Below are 17,371 nucleotides of genomic sequence, written 5' to 3' on the forward strand. Positions count from 1 at the left end.
TCATGTATTTATTTATATTGACGTATTTAAGCCTAGCATTTTACAACAAAAAATATTCACGTTGTTCGGCACGAGAACTCAAAATTATCTGTCTAATATTCAATTTGTAACACTAATAAAAACACTATAAACGCAGATCGTTTTTCAAAAACTAGTTTTTATATAAAAATACATCCGGTATTTTTAGTTTTTGATATGACATAATATATTTTTGTTTGTCGTATGAATGGGAAGCTAAGCTTATATTTTACAGCAGTTTTATGACTAAAAATAATTTATAGGTAACTAGCTTTTGCCCGCAACTTCGTTCGCGTGGAATAGTGACTACCAGCAGATTTTTGATTTGACCAATAGATGGCGCTATATGTCCGGAATAATTTTATTTTTATTTTTTTTGTAATCAAAACTATCCTATGTCCTTTCTCAAGTTTCAAACTATGTCTGTACCAAATTTCACACAAATCGGTTCAGTAGTTTAGGCGTGAAGAAAAGACAGACAGACAGACAGACAGACAGACAGACAGACAGAGATACTTTCGCATTTATAATATTAGTTTGGATGTCAAAAAAAGTATTTAGTTGAAAAGCCAAAGAATTGCAGCTCCTTCTGCGCTTTTAAATCAACACTGAAAATTTAGAGTTTTCTCGTAAAAAAACATTTTCATATTATTTGAATGGTAAATGTGGAGTTTAGAAGAATCTTTTTCTTAAAAGATGAAAATTACAATTTTTAAACACCTACAGTCAAAAGACAACCTAAAAGTCTTAAACAAAAGTGATATACTTAATTGGGAAGAAAATGCGCAAGAAAAAATCGGTTGACGATTTGCAAAACAAATACATAACACTTACACGAATATATTTAAAAGCGAGATGATAGAAAAATAGAATAGCTGTGACTTACCCAATTACTGATGATGCTTATAGGATTGATAGCAGCCATCACCACTCCGATGATCATCAGTAGGATCCCATATGAGAGCTTTATCACGGAATCTGTAACAAACAATAAAAATGTCATGCCTTAAAATCAGCTCAGTTCGTATTTTTAAACTAATTATTTGAATCTTGATATTAACTATGTTCTCGGATATCTATATCAAACTAGAATATTACATATCTCTAAAAAAAAAACAACAAAATCATCAGGTTTAGTTTATACTAATTTATATCCAATTTATTACTTGAATAATTACTTACGTCTTTTCTGTACTGTAAAGTTCTGTATTTTCATAATGGATATCCGTCCCTTACTAGGGACGTGCTGTAAAGTGCCCACAACCATCTTTCAGGCTTCTGAAACAAATACAAAAAATATTATTATTATTTCGGCCTTACTATTATTATTTTGGCTATTTAATATTGCTCTTGGTTTGCCCGAGTAAGTGGGTTGAGGAGGTCAGATAGGGCAGTCGCTCCTTGTAAAGCACTGGTACTCAGCTGCATACGGTTAGACTGCAAGCCGACCCCAACATAGTTGGGGAAAAGGCTCGGAGGATGAGGACTTTTATTGCATATTTGTAGCAATATGGATAAGTTTTTTACAAAATGATGTAGCCCCTTGGTTATATAACGTTAAACTCTATTATTTTGTTTTTTACTCTTATGGTAGATTTCGATTCTTCTTAGCAATAAAGTTACCAGTTTTTTTTTGTTCTTAGTATTTTCAGAATTTAATAACACTGGGGATTTTTTCTATTAACTATTGATATATAAGTATTTAATTATTCTCAGTTCTTGTTTTCCACATTTTGGAAAATCCGATATCGATATATAAATTGAGTTTATAAAACTCATATCGATAAAGTGACTGGTTTGTATCAAACCAGAGACTAAGTTTAGATTAATTATTATAAGATAGATTTAGACTAAGTTTAGTGTTTCTGTTAGTAGGTATATTTCTTACCTATTATTTTTTTCCATTTTTGGAATCGTACCTATGCTAATTTATTAAATCTTTAGATGCCAATGATGAATAATAAATTGCTTTTATTTATTTTAGCTTTGTGCCCCTCGTGGGATTTTCTATACCGAAATATTACATGATGTTTTTGTACCTTAAATAAACCGATACATTTACCCCTAAGATTTGTTTTGAGCTTGTTATAGCTTATTATTTAAGCAGTATGATTTTTTTTATATTAATTTATTTATCTTACTTTAAAATAAAAAATGCTGACTTATAAAAACAAGTAAATTATTGTAATGAAAAGTTGACTGGGATAGTTTAACTTGGTTCTATCGGTTTTCTAAATACTTCTTTTCAGAAGAATCGGTTTAATATTTTAATCATTTTTACTCTTCCGATTTTTTTCAATATGATATTAATGCTTAGTGTCAAATTACTTTGTTATTACTATTAACTAGCACGTGCTCAAAAACGTGGGTTTGGAACGATTAGTAACTGGTTAATAATTGTGATTATTGGCCTGAACAAGGTCAATACTTCTATGCATACGTTTCGACAACAATCTTCATGTTGGTCAAATTATTCCATTGCATAAGTAACAAGTAGGTACATACATATATTAATTATGTAGTGAGAAAATGTCCCCGACTTCATCTATACTTGTGTAGGCATGTAACTAAAGTGAAATAATCTCGATATGATATATGCCTTGAAAATTCAGTCAAAAAATAAAATAGAGAGCAGCTAACATGCTTTAATTATTTGATTAACAGACATTGAAAGATTATTTTAAGCAATAGATTATTGTGTAGATTTCCTATTCAATCATGTACGTAAATTTTTATTTACTTAAGTGTCTTCTCAAATTAAGTATAGATATTTTTCAAAATAGGTGTGGGTAATATTTTATACATGCATTGAGTTAAGAAAAGGAAACATTCAAAATTTAAAAGCCAACGCCTTAAAAGTAAATTCTATCTTACAAGAAAATCGAATAAAAAAATGCCCAGTGCGAAACTCCTCACACAACCAATCATAAAAAAACGGATACAATTTATTTACACGTGAGTAATTTAATCGATATTTAAATACAGTCAGACATTGTACATATCGATCATTAGTCTTACCTAGTTGCCTAGGTAAGAACATTTAACCACGTGCGTCTAAATTAGGGTTAAAAGTTCACCATTGTACCTTAATCGGCCATTAATGTAGACTAGCCTATGTTTTATTATCCTTAAGCATTTAATTCTTATGAAAAACAACATTATCTAAACTATCTTAACTAATATTATAAATGTGAATGTAACTCTGTCTGTCTGTCTGTCTGTCTGTCTGTCTGTCTGTCTTTTCTTCACGCCTAAACTACTGAACCGATTTGTGTGAAATTTGGTACAGACATAGTTTGGAACTTGAGAAAGGACATAGGATAGTTTTTATTTAAAAAAAAATATAAAAATAAAAAATAAAATTTATTCCGGACATATAGCGCCATCTATTGATCAAACCAAAAATATGCCGGAAGTCACTATATCATGCGAACGAAGTCGCGGGCAAATGCTAGTACTAATATAATGAAGAGGAAAAATTTGTTTGTACCCTAAAGCCTCCGAAATGATTAAACCGATCTGAAAAATTATTTCACTGTTGGGGCGCTACACTCTTCCCGAGTAACATAGGCTATATTTTATCCCGGTACGGGCAGTCGTTCCCACGGAACGCTGGTTAAACCGCGGGAAAACGGCTAATTATTATATCAAGTAATAAATAAATTTGAAGTGTCAGTATGTAATGTCAAAATGACTGCCGTATTATTTAATGTTTTATGGATGTTAACAAGATGTTTACGTCAAAATCACCAATAACATTAGCATGTTTGTGTTAGGTAATCTAGCTAATTTCGGTAACGGTTACATCGATTTTGATGGGATTTTCGCTAGCAGATAACTTTGCCTTAATGAGTAACTTGGAAATGCTTTTTAATAAAAAAATTGCCATTTTTATTTCGATTTATAATTAATTTTTAAAGTTATAAAACGCGGGTGAAGCCACAGAAATAAGCTAGTTGTATTTATAATTCTTAGAACAAGTATGACGCCTATGTTAATGTCTTGATAATTTGTGTTGACACATTAAATTAATTTATTTTTAAAACCATAGTGTTAAAAGCTTTGTTTTTTTAACATTGACGTTAAACTTACGTAATTTTTGAATTATTACTAGTTTTTTTTTATGATCTATTTTGACTTTTGTGGTTTCAAAATGTAAATATGTATATGCTTTTTAAAGAGCATTGACATAATTTATGTTACCTATATTTATTTCGGTAGCCAAAAAGGTAGGTTACATATTTTAGTCTAGTGATTTAATTTCCTGGTTCATAAATTTATATATTTTTTAAATGATGTCAAAAGATATTTATGAATACATTTAGGTATCCATTTAGTTAAAAATAGTTTTTTGTATCTAATGCACGATCTTCTCAACATAGTTACCTGAGTAACATTACGATTGGTGAGACTGGTTGTCAGACTTTCTGACTTCCAACAACATGTAACAACTGTCAGAAGATGTTCATATGAACCCGTTATGACAAGATGGTCCTCGGATCGAACGGACCAAAAGTTGCTTAACCTTATTATAGAAGAGATTTATTTTAAAAAATACGTTAAAAAAATTACATCACTATTGAAATATTTAATTCATTGAACAGTGATTTATATATATGATATGCATGTTAGATAGCTATAAGAAATAATGTTCTTAGGGTCAGTAATAATACATAGTGTCAAGCATTATTATTATTTTATTAGTCTTTGTATATGAAATTATATGTTTTTTATTTACTTACTTCATTTGAACTTTACGTTGGTAAGAAGGAAAATGGATGGCGAACTTTGACCCCACTTTTTACGATAATTTAATTTCAATATAGGTATTTCTATTTATATTTAGTGTGTACTATCGAAATAAAATATATATCTGTAAAAATATGCAATAAAACTACATATAAGTATTAAAAAGTAGAACAACATTTTTTTTCAGCAGCTTAGAAATATTTTTTTACTTAGATTAATTGCCCACACAGTCACATACTTTTGATATCAGATTTAAGTTCATAGATAGCCAAACTTTTTCAACCAAACAGTGTGACGTCAAGCCAACTACTCCTAATTAACAAAACAAACTAACGAATGCGCACTGAACAAACAAAAAGTAAATAATTATTAATATATAAAAAGTTCAATATAGTGGCCTTGTCGGAATCTATATTTTCGAATGCCCACATTCTATTGAAAGATCTCTCTAGGCGACTGGTTGACGCTTCTCATGACCAAAAGGCTGGCTATTACCTCGGACAAAGGATCAGCATGGCCATCCAAAGAGGTAATGCTGCCAGCCTCTTGGGCACGCTCCCAGTCGACAGCGATGGGGACGAATTTTTTTATGCTTTTTAGTTTTCGGAAAATGTAAATACTATGATTTAATGAATTAAGATAAATCTATTTTTAAATACAAGGTGTTGATTTGCATTTGTGCCATAGTTCAGGAGGAGGACATACAATACGTAAATAATCGATTGGAATTACAGTAGATGGGAAATAACTAATATGCACTGCTTTTTTTGTCATTGTAATGTCGTGGTATTTCTGAAGTAATCCAATTTTATGAATGAAATTTATGAGTGATCGTAGCGTATGCTTTGTGTTTACGTTTGTGTGAGGGTGCAGCACGGTTTTAACGCCAGTAACATACGCGCCAAGTTTAAATAAGGCTAGACGACATTTACGGAATTCCGAAAAAAAAATAAAGAAAAAAAATTACTTACCAATTTTTTTATTGATTTGGGTCGAGAATCATTAGCATAATTACCTCCTTGAATATGGCACGGATGCAAATCAACAGCTTGTATATAAAAAGTTAGTTTTTACGTTTGTCCACTAGAAACAAGGGCGATGTATCTAATACACGTGCTTGCATGAAAAACTGACTAATTGATATCACACGTGAGGACACGTGTTCGATGCCCAGACGAGGCAAAAAAAACCTGTCAAGTAAGTGTTGGGCCTTGCCCCACCCACAAGTTTTATACCTTCGTTGCTTTTAGGCGATATTGAATATTAAAAATGATATTTTTTGCTTAGTTTTTTTTTTTTTGTTATATTACCTATACTTGAAAAATAAAGTTGGAGAAAGTCTCCTCTAATAATAAGTATAAAATAAATAAATAATGCACTTTAAAGCTTAATATTTTGAAAAGCGGTTAAAAAGTGTCAGTGACGAACATATGATTGAAAGAAGCACTCAGTAAGAATAATTGGATGATTTTTTTGTACAATTTTATTCGGAAAATCTCATTGCTGAGATATTTTTGTACAACAAAAAAACGTCAGTATTAAAACAACGGTTTACTAATAATAATAATAATAAGCCTCTTGGCTTGCCTTCATCGGCCGGTCAGAGTGGAGTCGCTAGAGCAAGGTTAGTCCTGCTCGGAGGGTAGGTGCCTCGTGGTAAGTGGCGAGTGGGCCGGTGATGCTGGACCCACAGGGAGCGCGTGATCTGCGTTTAAAGTCCGCCGAGGTATCCTCACCGTTCTCAGCCGCTCATGTCCCTGTTGCCCTCTTGTTGCTTTTCAGTGACTGATTCCCGGGGGCCCAGTAAGTGAGTTGGCGAGTCTCCACCTGCCATTTTAACATGTATTTAATACATTGTCATCGGCAGGTGCCATAGTTCCCGTAGTTTCCCCATTCCTAGTCCATTAGCATCCCATCACAATAGCCCAAGTAGTTTTCATCCATAGTTAGCAATAGTTTAGCACAGAACCGGGGATTGTCCTTGGGTACATTTCTATAGTGTATACGGGGATAATCGTCGGTTTTGTGTCGCCATTTCATTAAAGTTGTCTCAAAAGGGCTTCAGCGTGTTGGCTTCGGCCCCACGTTCGCCTTCCAAAAATCCGGGACTCTGTAGTCCCGTGGTCGGTCAGAGACATAATAATAATAAGCCCCGCAGGGCATCTGAGGCGGATGACGGGGAGTAGCGACCCCGCGGGGCTATATATCCGAGTGCTCCAGGGAGAGTATACTGTCCCCCACCTCCGGCTTGCCGGAGTGAAGCATGACGGGGGATAGGTCTCCCGCCTCTTGGCTTGCCTTCATCGGCCGGTCAGAGTGGAGTCGCTAGAGCAAGGTTAGTCCTGCTCGGAGGGTAGGTGCCTCGTGGTAAGTGGCGAGTGGGCCGGTGATGCTGGACCCACAGGGAGCGCGTGATCTGCGTTTAAAGTCCGCCGAGGTATCCTCACCCTTCTCAGCCGCTCATGTCCCTGTTGCCCTCTTGTTGCTTTTCAGTGACTGATTCCCGGGGGCCCAGTAAGTGAGTTGGCGAGTCTCCACCTGCCATTTTAACATGTATTTAATACATTGTCATCGGCAGGTGCCATAGTTCCCGTAGTTTCCCCATTCCTAGTCCATTAGCATCCCATCACAATAGCCTAAGTAGTTTTCATCCATAGTTAGCAATAGTTTAGCACAGAACCGGGGATTGTCCTTGAGTACATTTCTATAGTGTATACAGGGATAATCGTCGGTTTTGTGTTACCATTTCATTAAAGTTGTCTCAAAAGGGCTTCAGCGTGTTGGCTTCGGCCCCACGTTCGCCTTCCAAAAATCCGGGACTCTGTAGTCCCGAGGTCAGAAAGAGACATAATAATAATAATAATAAGCCCCGCAGGGCATCTGAGGCGGATGACGGGGAGTAGCGACCCCGCGGGGCTATATATCCGAGTGCTCCAGGGAGAGTATACTATCCCCCATCTCCGGCTTGCCGGAGTGAAGCATGACGGGGGATAGGTCTTCCGCCTCTTGGCTTGCCTTCACCGGCCGGTCAGAGTGGAGTCGCTAGAGTAGGGTTAGCAGCCCGCTCGGAGGGTAGGTGCCTCGTGGTAAGTGGCGAGTGGGCCGGTGATGCTGGACCCACAGGGAGCGCGTGATCTGCGTTTAAAGTCCGCCGAGGTATCCTCACCCTTCAGCCGCTCATGTACATGTTGCCCCCTTGTTGCGATTTAGCGACTGATTCCCGGGGGCCCAGTAAGTGAGTTGGCGAGTCTCCACCTGCCATTTTTACGTGTATTTATTACATTGTTATCGGCAGGTGCCATAGTTCCCGTAGTTCCCCCATTCCTAGTCCACTAGCATCCCATCACAATAGCCCAAGTAGTTTTCATCCATAGTTAGCAATAGTTTAGCACAGAACCGGGGTTTGTCCTTGGGTACATTTCTATAGTGTATACAGGGATAATCGTCGGTTTTGTGTCACCATTTCATTAAAGTTGTCTCAAAAGGGCTTCAGCGTGTTGGCTTCGGCCCCACGTTCGCCTCCCAAAAATCCGGGACTCTGTAGTCCCGAGGTCTGGTAGAGACATACAAGATAATAATAATGTCGCGACACCTTTTCACACACGGTCGGTTAGCCCCATGGTAAGTTATTTATTAACTTGTGTTATGGGTGCTAACACAACTGATAAACTACATATAGCTACATATATACATATTTATAAATACATATAGTAACACCCAGACCACGGCCAACGAGCATGCTCATCACACAAATATCGACCGAACCGGGAATCGAACCCGGGACCTCAGGTTCGGCAGTCCGGCTTGGTGACCTTTGCGCCACAGAGGTCGTCCTAGGCAACTAGCACGTGAAAATTCAAAGAAATCGTTTTTTTTTTTTAAGAAAACAGGCGTTTATGTTAACTGTGACCTCAGGCCAGGTCATGACGTATTTCTGACATCCTCCGGAAGAATCGAGGTGGTCAGTTTTTTGGAACTATAGTTTAAAACAATATCCTAATACTTGTAAATAGCTAAGTAAATATTATAACGTCCGCTACAAGTATTGGGCACACAAAATAATGGTCAAGTGTGTTGGTCACGTTTTTTGAGAAGGTTCTGTATATTTTTTCCTTTGAAGGATATGCAATAAGTAATAATAAGTAGGAAGTGGTGAAGGGTGGGCGTTTTTTCGGCTGTCTTATGTAATTTTGACGTTTGAAAAGTGCTGTTATTTAGTGTACTTTGAATTCATTTTCTATGTTAATCATGTAAGTCGTTCCTTTCTAAATTCTATTCTAAACAATATCTTTTAGTGTCATAAGCACTGTTTGTCGGGGATAGTTTATTTTAAATAGATTTTATGCTCGTGTACAGAATGAACGAATACACATTGCATTTTTTGTTGTTTATCCTGTCTTAACTTTAGAGTACCTAAATTAACCTGAAGAGCCTTTTTTACACCTTTTACGCTATCAAGCATAAAAACAACTTAATACTTCGTCACGTTTTTGAGAAAAGGGTGCTAAGCAGATATACCCAAAAATCTACAGATAACAAAATAACATTCCAAAGGGTCCAAGTTCTTGAGGTACGTATCTCCTAAATTAATAACGAAAAAATCATTAACACAATTCAACTAATTCTCAAACATTAAAGAGTAAATAAACGTTTATTATTTACTTAGATTCTAAGATAGCGGAAGAGAAATAAAACATAACATATGAATCATTGTTAATATCCACTCCAGCAACGACGATGCAAATATTAACATAATTAAATATTTATCCAAGCATTTTCGATTTTTTGACCACATTTGGAAAAACATTTGACATATGAAATTTCCTTATTGTTCATCATCTGCATGGCCTTTTCCCAACTATGTTTAGGTCGGCTTCCAGTCTAACTGGATAAAGCTGAGTACTAGTGTTTTACAAGGAGCGACTGCTTATCTGACCTCCTCGACCCAGTTACTCGGGCAACCCAATACTTTTAGGTAAGACTTGTTGGCGGACTTATTGGCATCTGCGAAACAACTGCCAAAGATGTTTAAATGACAGCCGGAACCTACAGTTTATAATGTCTTCTGAAACATAGTCACTGGGGTCCAAGATATTTTATATCTGGATATTTTTATATCTGGAATCGAACCCACATTCGTTCTTAAGAGGTTGGTTCTTTACCCACTATGCCACCACAACTTTTTTCTCAAGCAAGACAGCGTTGCGTGTATTAACATAATTCAATATTTATCCAAACATTTTAGATTTTTTGTCCATATTAGGAAAAACGTTTGACGCATGGAATTTCCTTATTGTTAATACCTTTATTTGGGATGGAAATATTAAGCTGACTAAGGTATTTGTCGTAATTTTTTGACCTTCTTCTTATGAAGAGTGTTAATTTTTCGCAGTACCTAGTTGCGTGTCGCGTGATCTGAGTGGCTTCTATTTTTGTGCCGTGACAAGATCCGTTTAGGCTTCATAATTTTTATTTGCTAATAAAACTTTAGCATCATTTAACTTTTTAGAAGCGATTGTTAAAAAGTTAAAGACATTTATAATTATTTTAAGTATGTATTATAAGTATTGTTTATTATTAAAAAAAAAAAAAACTTATATATAAGTTTAAAACAAACACTCATTTTTTACATTGAGGCAATTTCTTAACCTCTATTGCTTACATAAATATCATTAACTTAATGCATTCTACGTTATTCTCAACACTGTTACAAAATGAAGTTATACACATAAGCAAATGATTCATAACATTGGTTTTTATTTACACAAAAATAAATAATTTAATTAATTCAGGTCATTATCCGTTAAGACATCAGAATACTGATTCAAAACCGCGAATATATTACTTATCCAAATTTTACTATCTTAGATTAGTCGTAAAAGGAAATTTCCGCCCAAACATTGCCAAAGTCAAGGATTTTTTTGTATTACAAATTATTTTTATGTCTCTAAACACCGGAATTGGTTTCTTCCGTACTATGTCAAATATTATTTATGTCATATGAAATATTCATATAATTTTGACACTTTAGGACAAAATAGTATGGGAAATATCAATTTAAATTGCAAAAAATAAGCCTAAGTAGGTATGCAAATTTTTATTTTTGCATAAATAAAGTTAACAAATCCGCCGGTTTTACAAAAAAAAAATTCTAACCCAACCATTAGCAATAACCATTCAAATGGGATATAATAGGATTTTTATTCACAAAATATTTGCAAAACTCATACAAAATGTCGGATTTTCATACAAAATGTTTGTATTAAGTCCTATATGAATGGTGTTTAAGACTTTATCTAGTGGCGAACACATTTGATGAATACTAAGTGTGAGGGGCTCGGCTTGTAATTCGTCACGTCGATTTTAAATTAATCTATAATTCCGTTGTGATCGTAAAGTGTTGTCATATATTACTCAGCTTCCCGAAAGTTGTGTTAAAATTGTTCAAATTTTAGGTCAAGGACAAATATATATTTTTTTATTAGCATTTAGCTTTTTGTGGCACATCAAAAATGTGTTTTATATTAGTTTTTGCATTTTAAAATTTAGTTTTTGTTAAAATTTTACATACATGCATGTTGCTTTGTATAAAGCTTCGTGTACATTTTTTTATTGTGAATTTTATTTAACACAATACATAATAATATAATGCCGTAATAATATAATAAATAATATAAAGTCGTGGTGGCCTAGTGGGTAAAGGACCAACCTCTCAAGTATGAGGGCGCGGGTTCGATCCCAGGTCAGGCAAGTACCAATGCAACTTTTCTAAGTTTGTATGTACTTTCTAAGTATATCTTAGACACCACTGACTGTGTTTCGGATGGCACGTTAAACTGTAGGTCCCGGCTGTCATTGAACAACCTTGGCAGTCGTTACGGGTAGTCAGAAGCCAGTAAGTCTGACACCAGTCTAACCAAGGGGTATCGGGTTGCCCGGGTAACTGGGTTGAGGAGGTCAGATAGGCAGTCGCTTCTTGTAAAGCACTGGTACTCAGCTGAATCCGGTTAGACTGGAAGCCGACCCCAACATGATTGGGAAAAAGGCTCGGAGGATGATGACATAATAATATAATGCAATTTAATTGCAATTACGTTTCAGCTCTGCAATAAATTTTATACGAACTATGTAGGTCAGGGTTACCAAATTATTGTGTTACACTCACTAAACGAACATATACTTATATTAAAATATATTTTTATCTGAATGCATCATTATAATAAACGTAATGGCTGGTTTGCTTGAATAGGAAGATTTCGGGGTCTCAAAATAGCTTATTTTTGTCTATAGATAATTATCAGTCATAAACTTCAGATATTATGAGCGTCTGACGAAGTGAGACGGATATAGAACCTCATCTTTTCTAGCTAAAATAGTTATAATAAAAATTATAATGAAAAAAAATATTTAAATCGAACGTCCGTTCGTCGCTTAAATATGATTAGACAATGTATACAGGTAAACATCATTTAAAAGTTTTTTCATTATTTGTTTTTCAACTACCTCTACAACAACAAAAAAAAACATGTTTTTCGTAATGAAAATCAATGATTTCCCAGATCTTGAACAGATACAAGTTTATGTATAATTTTGACATTTATGTTAATTTTTATGTTTTCGGGGTATTACCGATTGAGATCTAGCAATACTGGTTCGTTGATACAATCGTAGTTCGTCTTGTGAGCTGTCACACTAAATTATTGTTAACTTTACTACTTTACTTAGAAATAAATACATGTTATGTCGCTGATTTGACTAGACTTTTATGACTTAGGACTTCTATTTAGACTCGAAACTGAATCATTTCAACCTAAACTTTATCTGCCTAGCCTTTTCCCCAACTATGTTGGGGTCGGCTTCCAGTCTCACCGGATGCAGCTGACTACCAGTGTTTACAAAGAGGTACTGCGTATATGAGCTCCTCAGTTGTCAGACTTACTGGCTTCTGACTACTCGTAACATGTTCAATGACAGAACCATCCAGAACTTGTGACTATAGTTTTGTTTATTAAGCAAGATCAAACTATTTATTTCTGTGAAAAATGATAATGAGGCTAGTGACCTACCCCAAAAATAGCTAGCTACTTATTTAAATAAGTAAACTACGCACAAATGACCCTTTGTCGCAGGGGACACACAGACACACAAACAAATTCTTAGTACAACATTAGAGCTTCTTAAATACCATTATTAATGTATACGAGACAAACATACTAATTATTATGCCGATAGTGTTATCATATTAATTTGAAATCAATGAAGTTTTCTATTCTTAGAGATTAAGTACTTTTTGACACACAGGGTAATATATGTAGTAAGGGTAAGGAATAAGTCGTGGTGGCCTAGTGGGCAAAGAACCAACCTCTCGAGTATGAGGGCGCGGGTTCGATTCCAGGTCAGGCAAGTACCAATGCAACTTTTCTAAGTTTGTATGTACTTTCTAAGTATATCTTAGACACCAATGACTGTGTTTCGGATGGCACGTTAAACTGTAGGTCCCGGCTGTCATAGAACATCCTTGGCAGTCGTTACGGGTAGTCAGAAGCCAGTAAGTCTGACACCAGTCTAACCAAGGGGTATTGGGTTGCCCGGGTAACTGGGTTGAGGAGGTCAGACAGGGCAGTCGCTCCTTGTAAAGCACTAGTACTCAGCTGCATCCGGTTAGACTGGAAGCCGACCCCAACATAGTTTGGGAAAAAGGCTCGGAGGATGATGGTAAGGAATAAATAGGTAACAAAGGTAAGTAGTTAGGGTAAGAGTTACTTTGCTTTAAAAAATAGCCTACCTACATAGTCACAAAAGAACTTATAACCATTTCTTAAGTAATGCTACTGTTACCTACTGTTATTTCAAGAGTGCACTCGACCGACTTATAAATTGACACATAACGGTTAGATAATTAATTCCTAAAGTGAGTTACTGTTTCAAAGCTCAAGTGTTTTGTTTTAAGATTTGACACTGTTTCATTTGTGAACATTGTTTTTTTTTCTACTATAAGCCTTTGTAATGAGGTTCATCATACATGACCAACAATGACTGTATCAATTCATTGAATAAATGCTTATAGAGGTCTATTGTAGTGGAAGATAGCCGTGACATACTGGATTGTTATCAAAAAAATAAATAAAAAGTTTGTTTGGGGAAAGTCTTATTTTACAATGGCGACATATTACCCGGAATTAGATAATAAAAGACCTAATAATACACAAAGATAACATCTTCCTATTATTAACCTAATAAATAATAATAAAGGCGTTTATCGCTAATTCTTATTTAGGTTTACAGGTCTTCCTACTATTATTGTCTTATTAAATAACGTCTGTGTAAACAATATGTTCTAAATTATTTTTTTTGTAGGTATTTTTGATAATACAATTATTCGTCATAATAATATCACTGGTATTGTTATTTGACACAGATTTCAATTTCTCGCTAGTTTTGGGGAAAGACTGATCGAAAATATTACCAAGAAATTCGCATATTTTTTTTATTGTGAGGTCAATGAACTGACAAATCTTGAGATATTTAATATATCACTTCACATAGCTTCGGCTCGCGGTTTCACTCGCGCTCCGTGAGAACTTCTGACCTTACCGGGATAAAATATAGCTTATGTTACTCGGAAAGAGTGCTTTGAGTGGCTTTCAAACAGTGAAAGAGTTTATGAAATCGGTTCAGTAGTTTAAGCTTTTAGGGCACAAACAAACAAAAAAGGTTTTCTTTTTATAATATTAGTGTAGATTATTATGCTATAGTGCGTGTTCACTGCAGTTAATAAGGAACTACTTACACGGATATTTTTTAATCACTTTTATAAACTTACAATGACGTAAATCCGTTGCTACTTTTACGTAATTTATTAATTTTAATAATCCGTTACTTAAAATTGGCAAAAACACTTCATTTATTATGTTGTGTGACAACTTTAAGTTCGTATTTAAATATGTTTTTATCGCATTCCTTACGTAATTTTCATATAGAAGAAAAACAATCATTTAGCATGTGGAAATATAATTTTCTTATTTGTTAAAAAAATAATATCGGACCCGGTTAATTTGACGAAAAACAAATAAAGTTACTTTTGCATATTTTAATTTTATTATTTAGATTTTTGGGTGTGTTATTATTTTTGTAGTCTGGGTTTATTGACATAATAATCGAAAGTTTTTTTTTATAATTATGTATGAAAAAAACCCACCGTTTAAAAGACGTCAGTTAAAAATCAATGACAACAACTTTCGAATCTCTTTTACACATAAGTATAAAGGATTTAATTTTATATAATATTAACAATTGATTGACAGACCAAAAATTAGTCACATTTTTTATGGCAGAACTGTAATATCAAAAAAATTGACTGATTAAATAATTTGAAATAATCATGTCTTTGTTAAACAATACATATACTTGGGAACACTTGGGCTTTTCTATGATTAAAGTCACAAATATCATAAAACTGAGTGGAAACCCCAATTGCCACACGTGAGTAAATATTGTTTTTTATTTATTTTACATTTGTTTATATTTATTTTATTGATTGTATTGTACAACATAATTGGGAAAAGGCTCGGGTGATGATGTGTTAATTCTTTTTATTTATGTCAGTGTCAATTCCTTTTTTTCTTTTATCGATTATTAAGTGTTTATTTTTTTATCTTTTGAATAAATTAATCATAAAATTAAAATAAAATTCTATAGGTACAGTTTTTATTATAGGTACAGTTAACAATATTATAATAACGGCCATTTTCACACGGCAAGTTCCACTTTGCTCTGGGTTAACCCCCGGAGTGTTCAAATATTGGCATAGTATGCAAAATTAATATTTGCTTTCAATAAATCTGTATTGATATATGTAACGATATGACAATTGCACTTAGCTGTCACACTTCTTTATGAGACTAACTTCCACCCGTGGTTTCACCTGCATAACTTAACACACGTAGATAAAAAGAAGCCTATATACTATTCTGATAAATAAGCAATTAAAGCAATGGTACTGGCAAGTTTTATCAAATTCATCCACACAAGCTTTTGTGTGAAGGAGGTACTAACATTCAATCTATCGCGTTAATCGCAAAATGTTTGATATTAATTAAAACATTTTATGAAATTAACTGATTCGTTTTTACGAAAGCAAAATGGATATAAATATAAGAAAACTATTACACTCAGCTAAGAAGGTATAGGAAAATAAACAAAGTTCTTCATGGTATAAGTTGAGTAAGCTAAAAGTGTTGAGGAAGCAAAAGCTTGACATGACAAAGTTCTAGGATAAACGCTAATGTATTACTTAGTAGTAAGATTACTAATTTGTAGGTACGTAGGTATGTACTTTCTAAGCATATCTTGGACACCAATGACTGTGTTTCGGATGGCACGTTAAACTGTAGGTCCCGGTTGTCATTGAACATGCCTGGCAGTCGTCACGGGTAGACAAAGTGCCCAGTAGTGGGACGATAAAAAGGCTGCGATGATGATGATGATAAAATACCAATTGATTATATTATTTACCGCGTTCAATTTAATCCTTTGTGATAATATAACAACTTCAGTATAATTGCAATTAATTAGATTAATTATTATTGGATAGTTATTGAGCCGGTTATCATGATTATTGTGTCTTTTTGATTAATTGATGTTGTTCACAATTAATTTGTAACTTTACAATAAATAATTTATAACATAATCTGTGTTGTATTGTGACTTACATAGTTTATTATCCATGTTAATTATTATGTAAATAATTGTTAGTTTAATAGTATAATAATTGCAACCAAAGATCACACCTACAGAATATTTCTTTAATCAATGCATATTTCCTACTGCAGAATATTTACCTGATTGATAGCATAGGAAAACATGGATACTTTACATATTTGTATAAATAATACTTTGTACAAATAATTATAATTAGGTATTTTTTAAATTGTAATAATCCTTTACATTTTTATGGATTCAAAGGTATATTTTTTTTTTATTTACCACTGTTTTTATCAATTATTTTCTTAATATTAATTATAAATAACTTTACTAAAATAGGAAAAACTAAAAATAAAATAAATTCTAAAAAAAATAACAAAAAAATCATACCTATTAAAACGATCACATAAAATCACTTCCAATCATAAAAAAATTGTTTAAAAAAATCCACAAAATACTCGTAAGTACCACAAACACGACTTCGTTAGGATTTGTACGGTCTGCGCGCGCGCATAAATTCGACTGAGCGATCTATGGCAACGTATCATACCTATATACTGATCTAGCTAACTTTCGTACTAAATGTTTGACGCAAAACATCTGATTACATACTGTAACATTTTTTTTTTCAGTTTTTTTTAGTACATAATGATCTATCACAGGCATATTTTTTAGCCTTTTTTTGCAAAAAATCATCTATATTTATTATAATTTTATTTGCGTTTTAAAACATGTCTTTTTGATAAAGAGTAGTGGAGCATAGTGCTGGCTGAACGATCGATGAAGTTAAGCAACAATTCCATGGATGGGTTGGCTGTTGACACTTCGTGAGTCAGGTCTCGGACACCACTTAGAAATGTCTGTCACGTATCTTTTGAATAAATTAGTTTTAAGTACTTTA

At 33.9% G+C, this 17,371-nt stretch overlaps 1 protein-coding gene across 2 annotated transcripts in view; it reads right to left on the reverse strand.

The window, feature by feature from the left end:
* The window catches only part of LOC124634412 (scavenger receptor class B member 1-like), a 42,583-nt gene extending 25,518 nt beyond the window's left edge, over positions 1-17,065 (reverse strand). The window contains exons 1-3 of one of the 2 annotated variants that reach the window (XR_006984867.1): positions 16,861-17,065; positions 1,201-1,296; positions 905-996 (exon numbers count right to left, since the gene is read on the reverse strand). Coding sequence is in view for 1 of the 2 variants with exons in the window: in XM_047169986.1 (XP_047025942.1) it covers positions 905-996; positions 1,201-1,285 (177 nt within the window). In the remaining variant the exon portion in view is untranslated. Of the gene's footprint in view, positions 1-904; positions 997-1,200; positions 1,297-1,906; positions 1,950-16,860 lie in introns of those variants that run through there. The other variant, XM_047169986.1, reaches the window with a different exon arrangement.
* Positions 17,066-17,371: the final 306 nt, after the last annotated feature.

This window comes from Helicoverpa zea, chromosome 11 (assembly GCF_022581195.2).
Source record: "Helicoverpa zea isolate HzStark_Cry1AcR chromosome 11, ilHelZeax1.1, whole genome shotgun sequence".
In the NCBI taxonomy this organism is placed as follows: domain Eukaryota; kingdom Metazoa; phylum Arthropoda; class Insecta; order Lepidoptera; family Noctuidae; genus Helicoverpa; species Helicoverpa zea.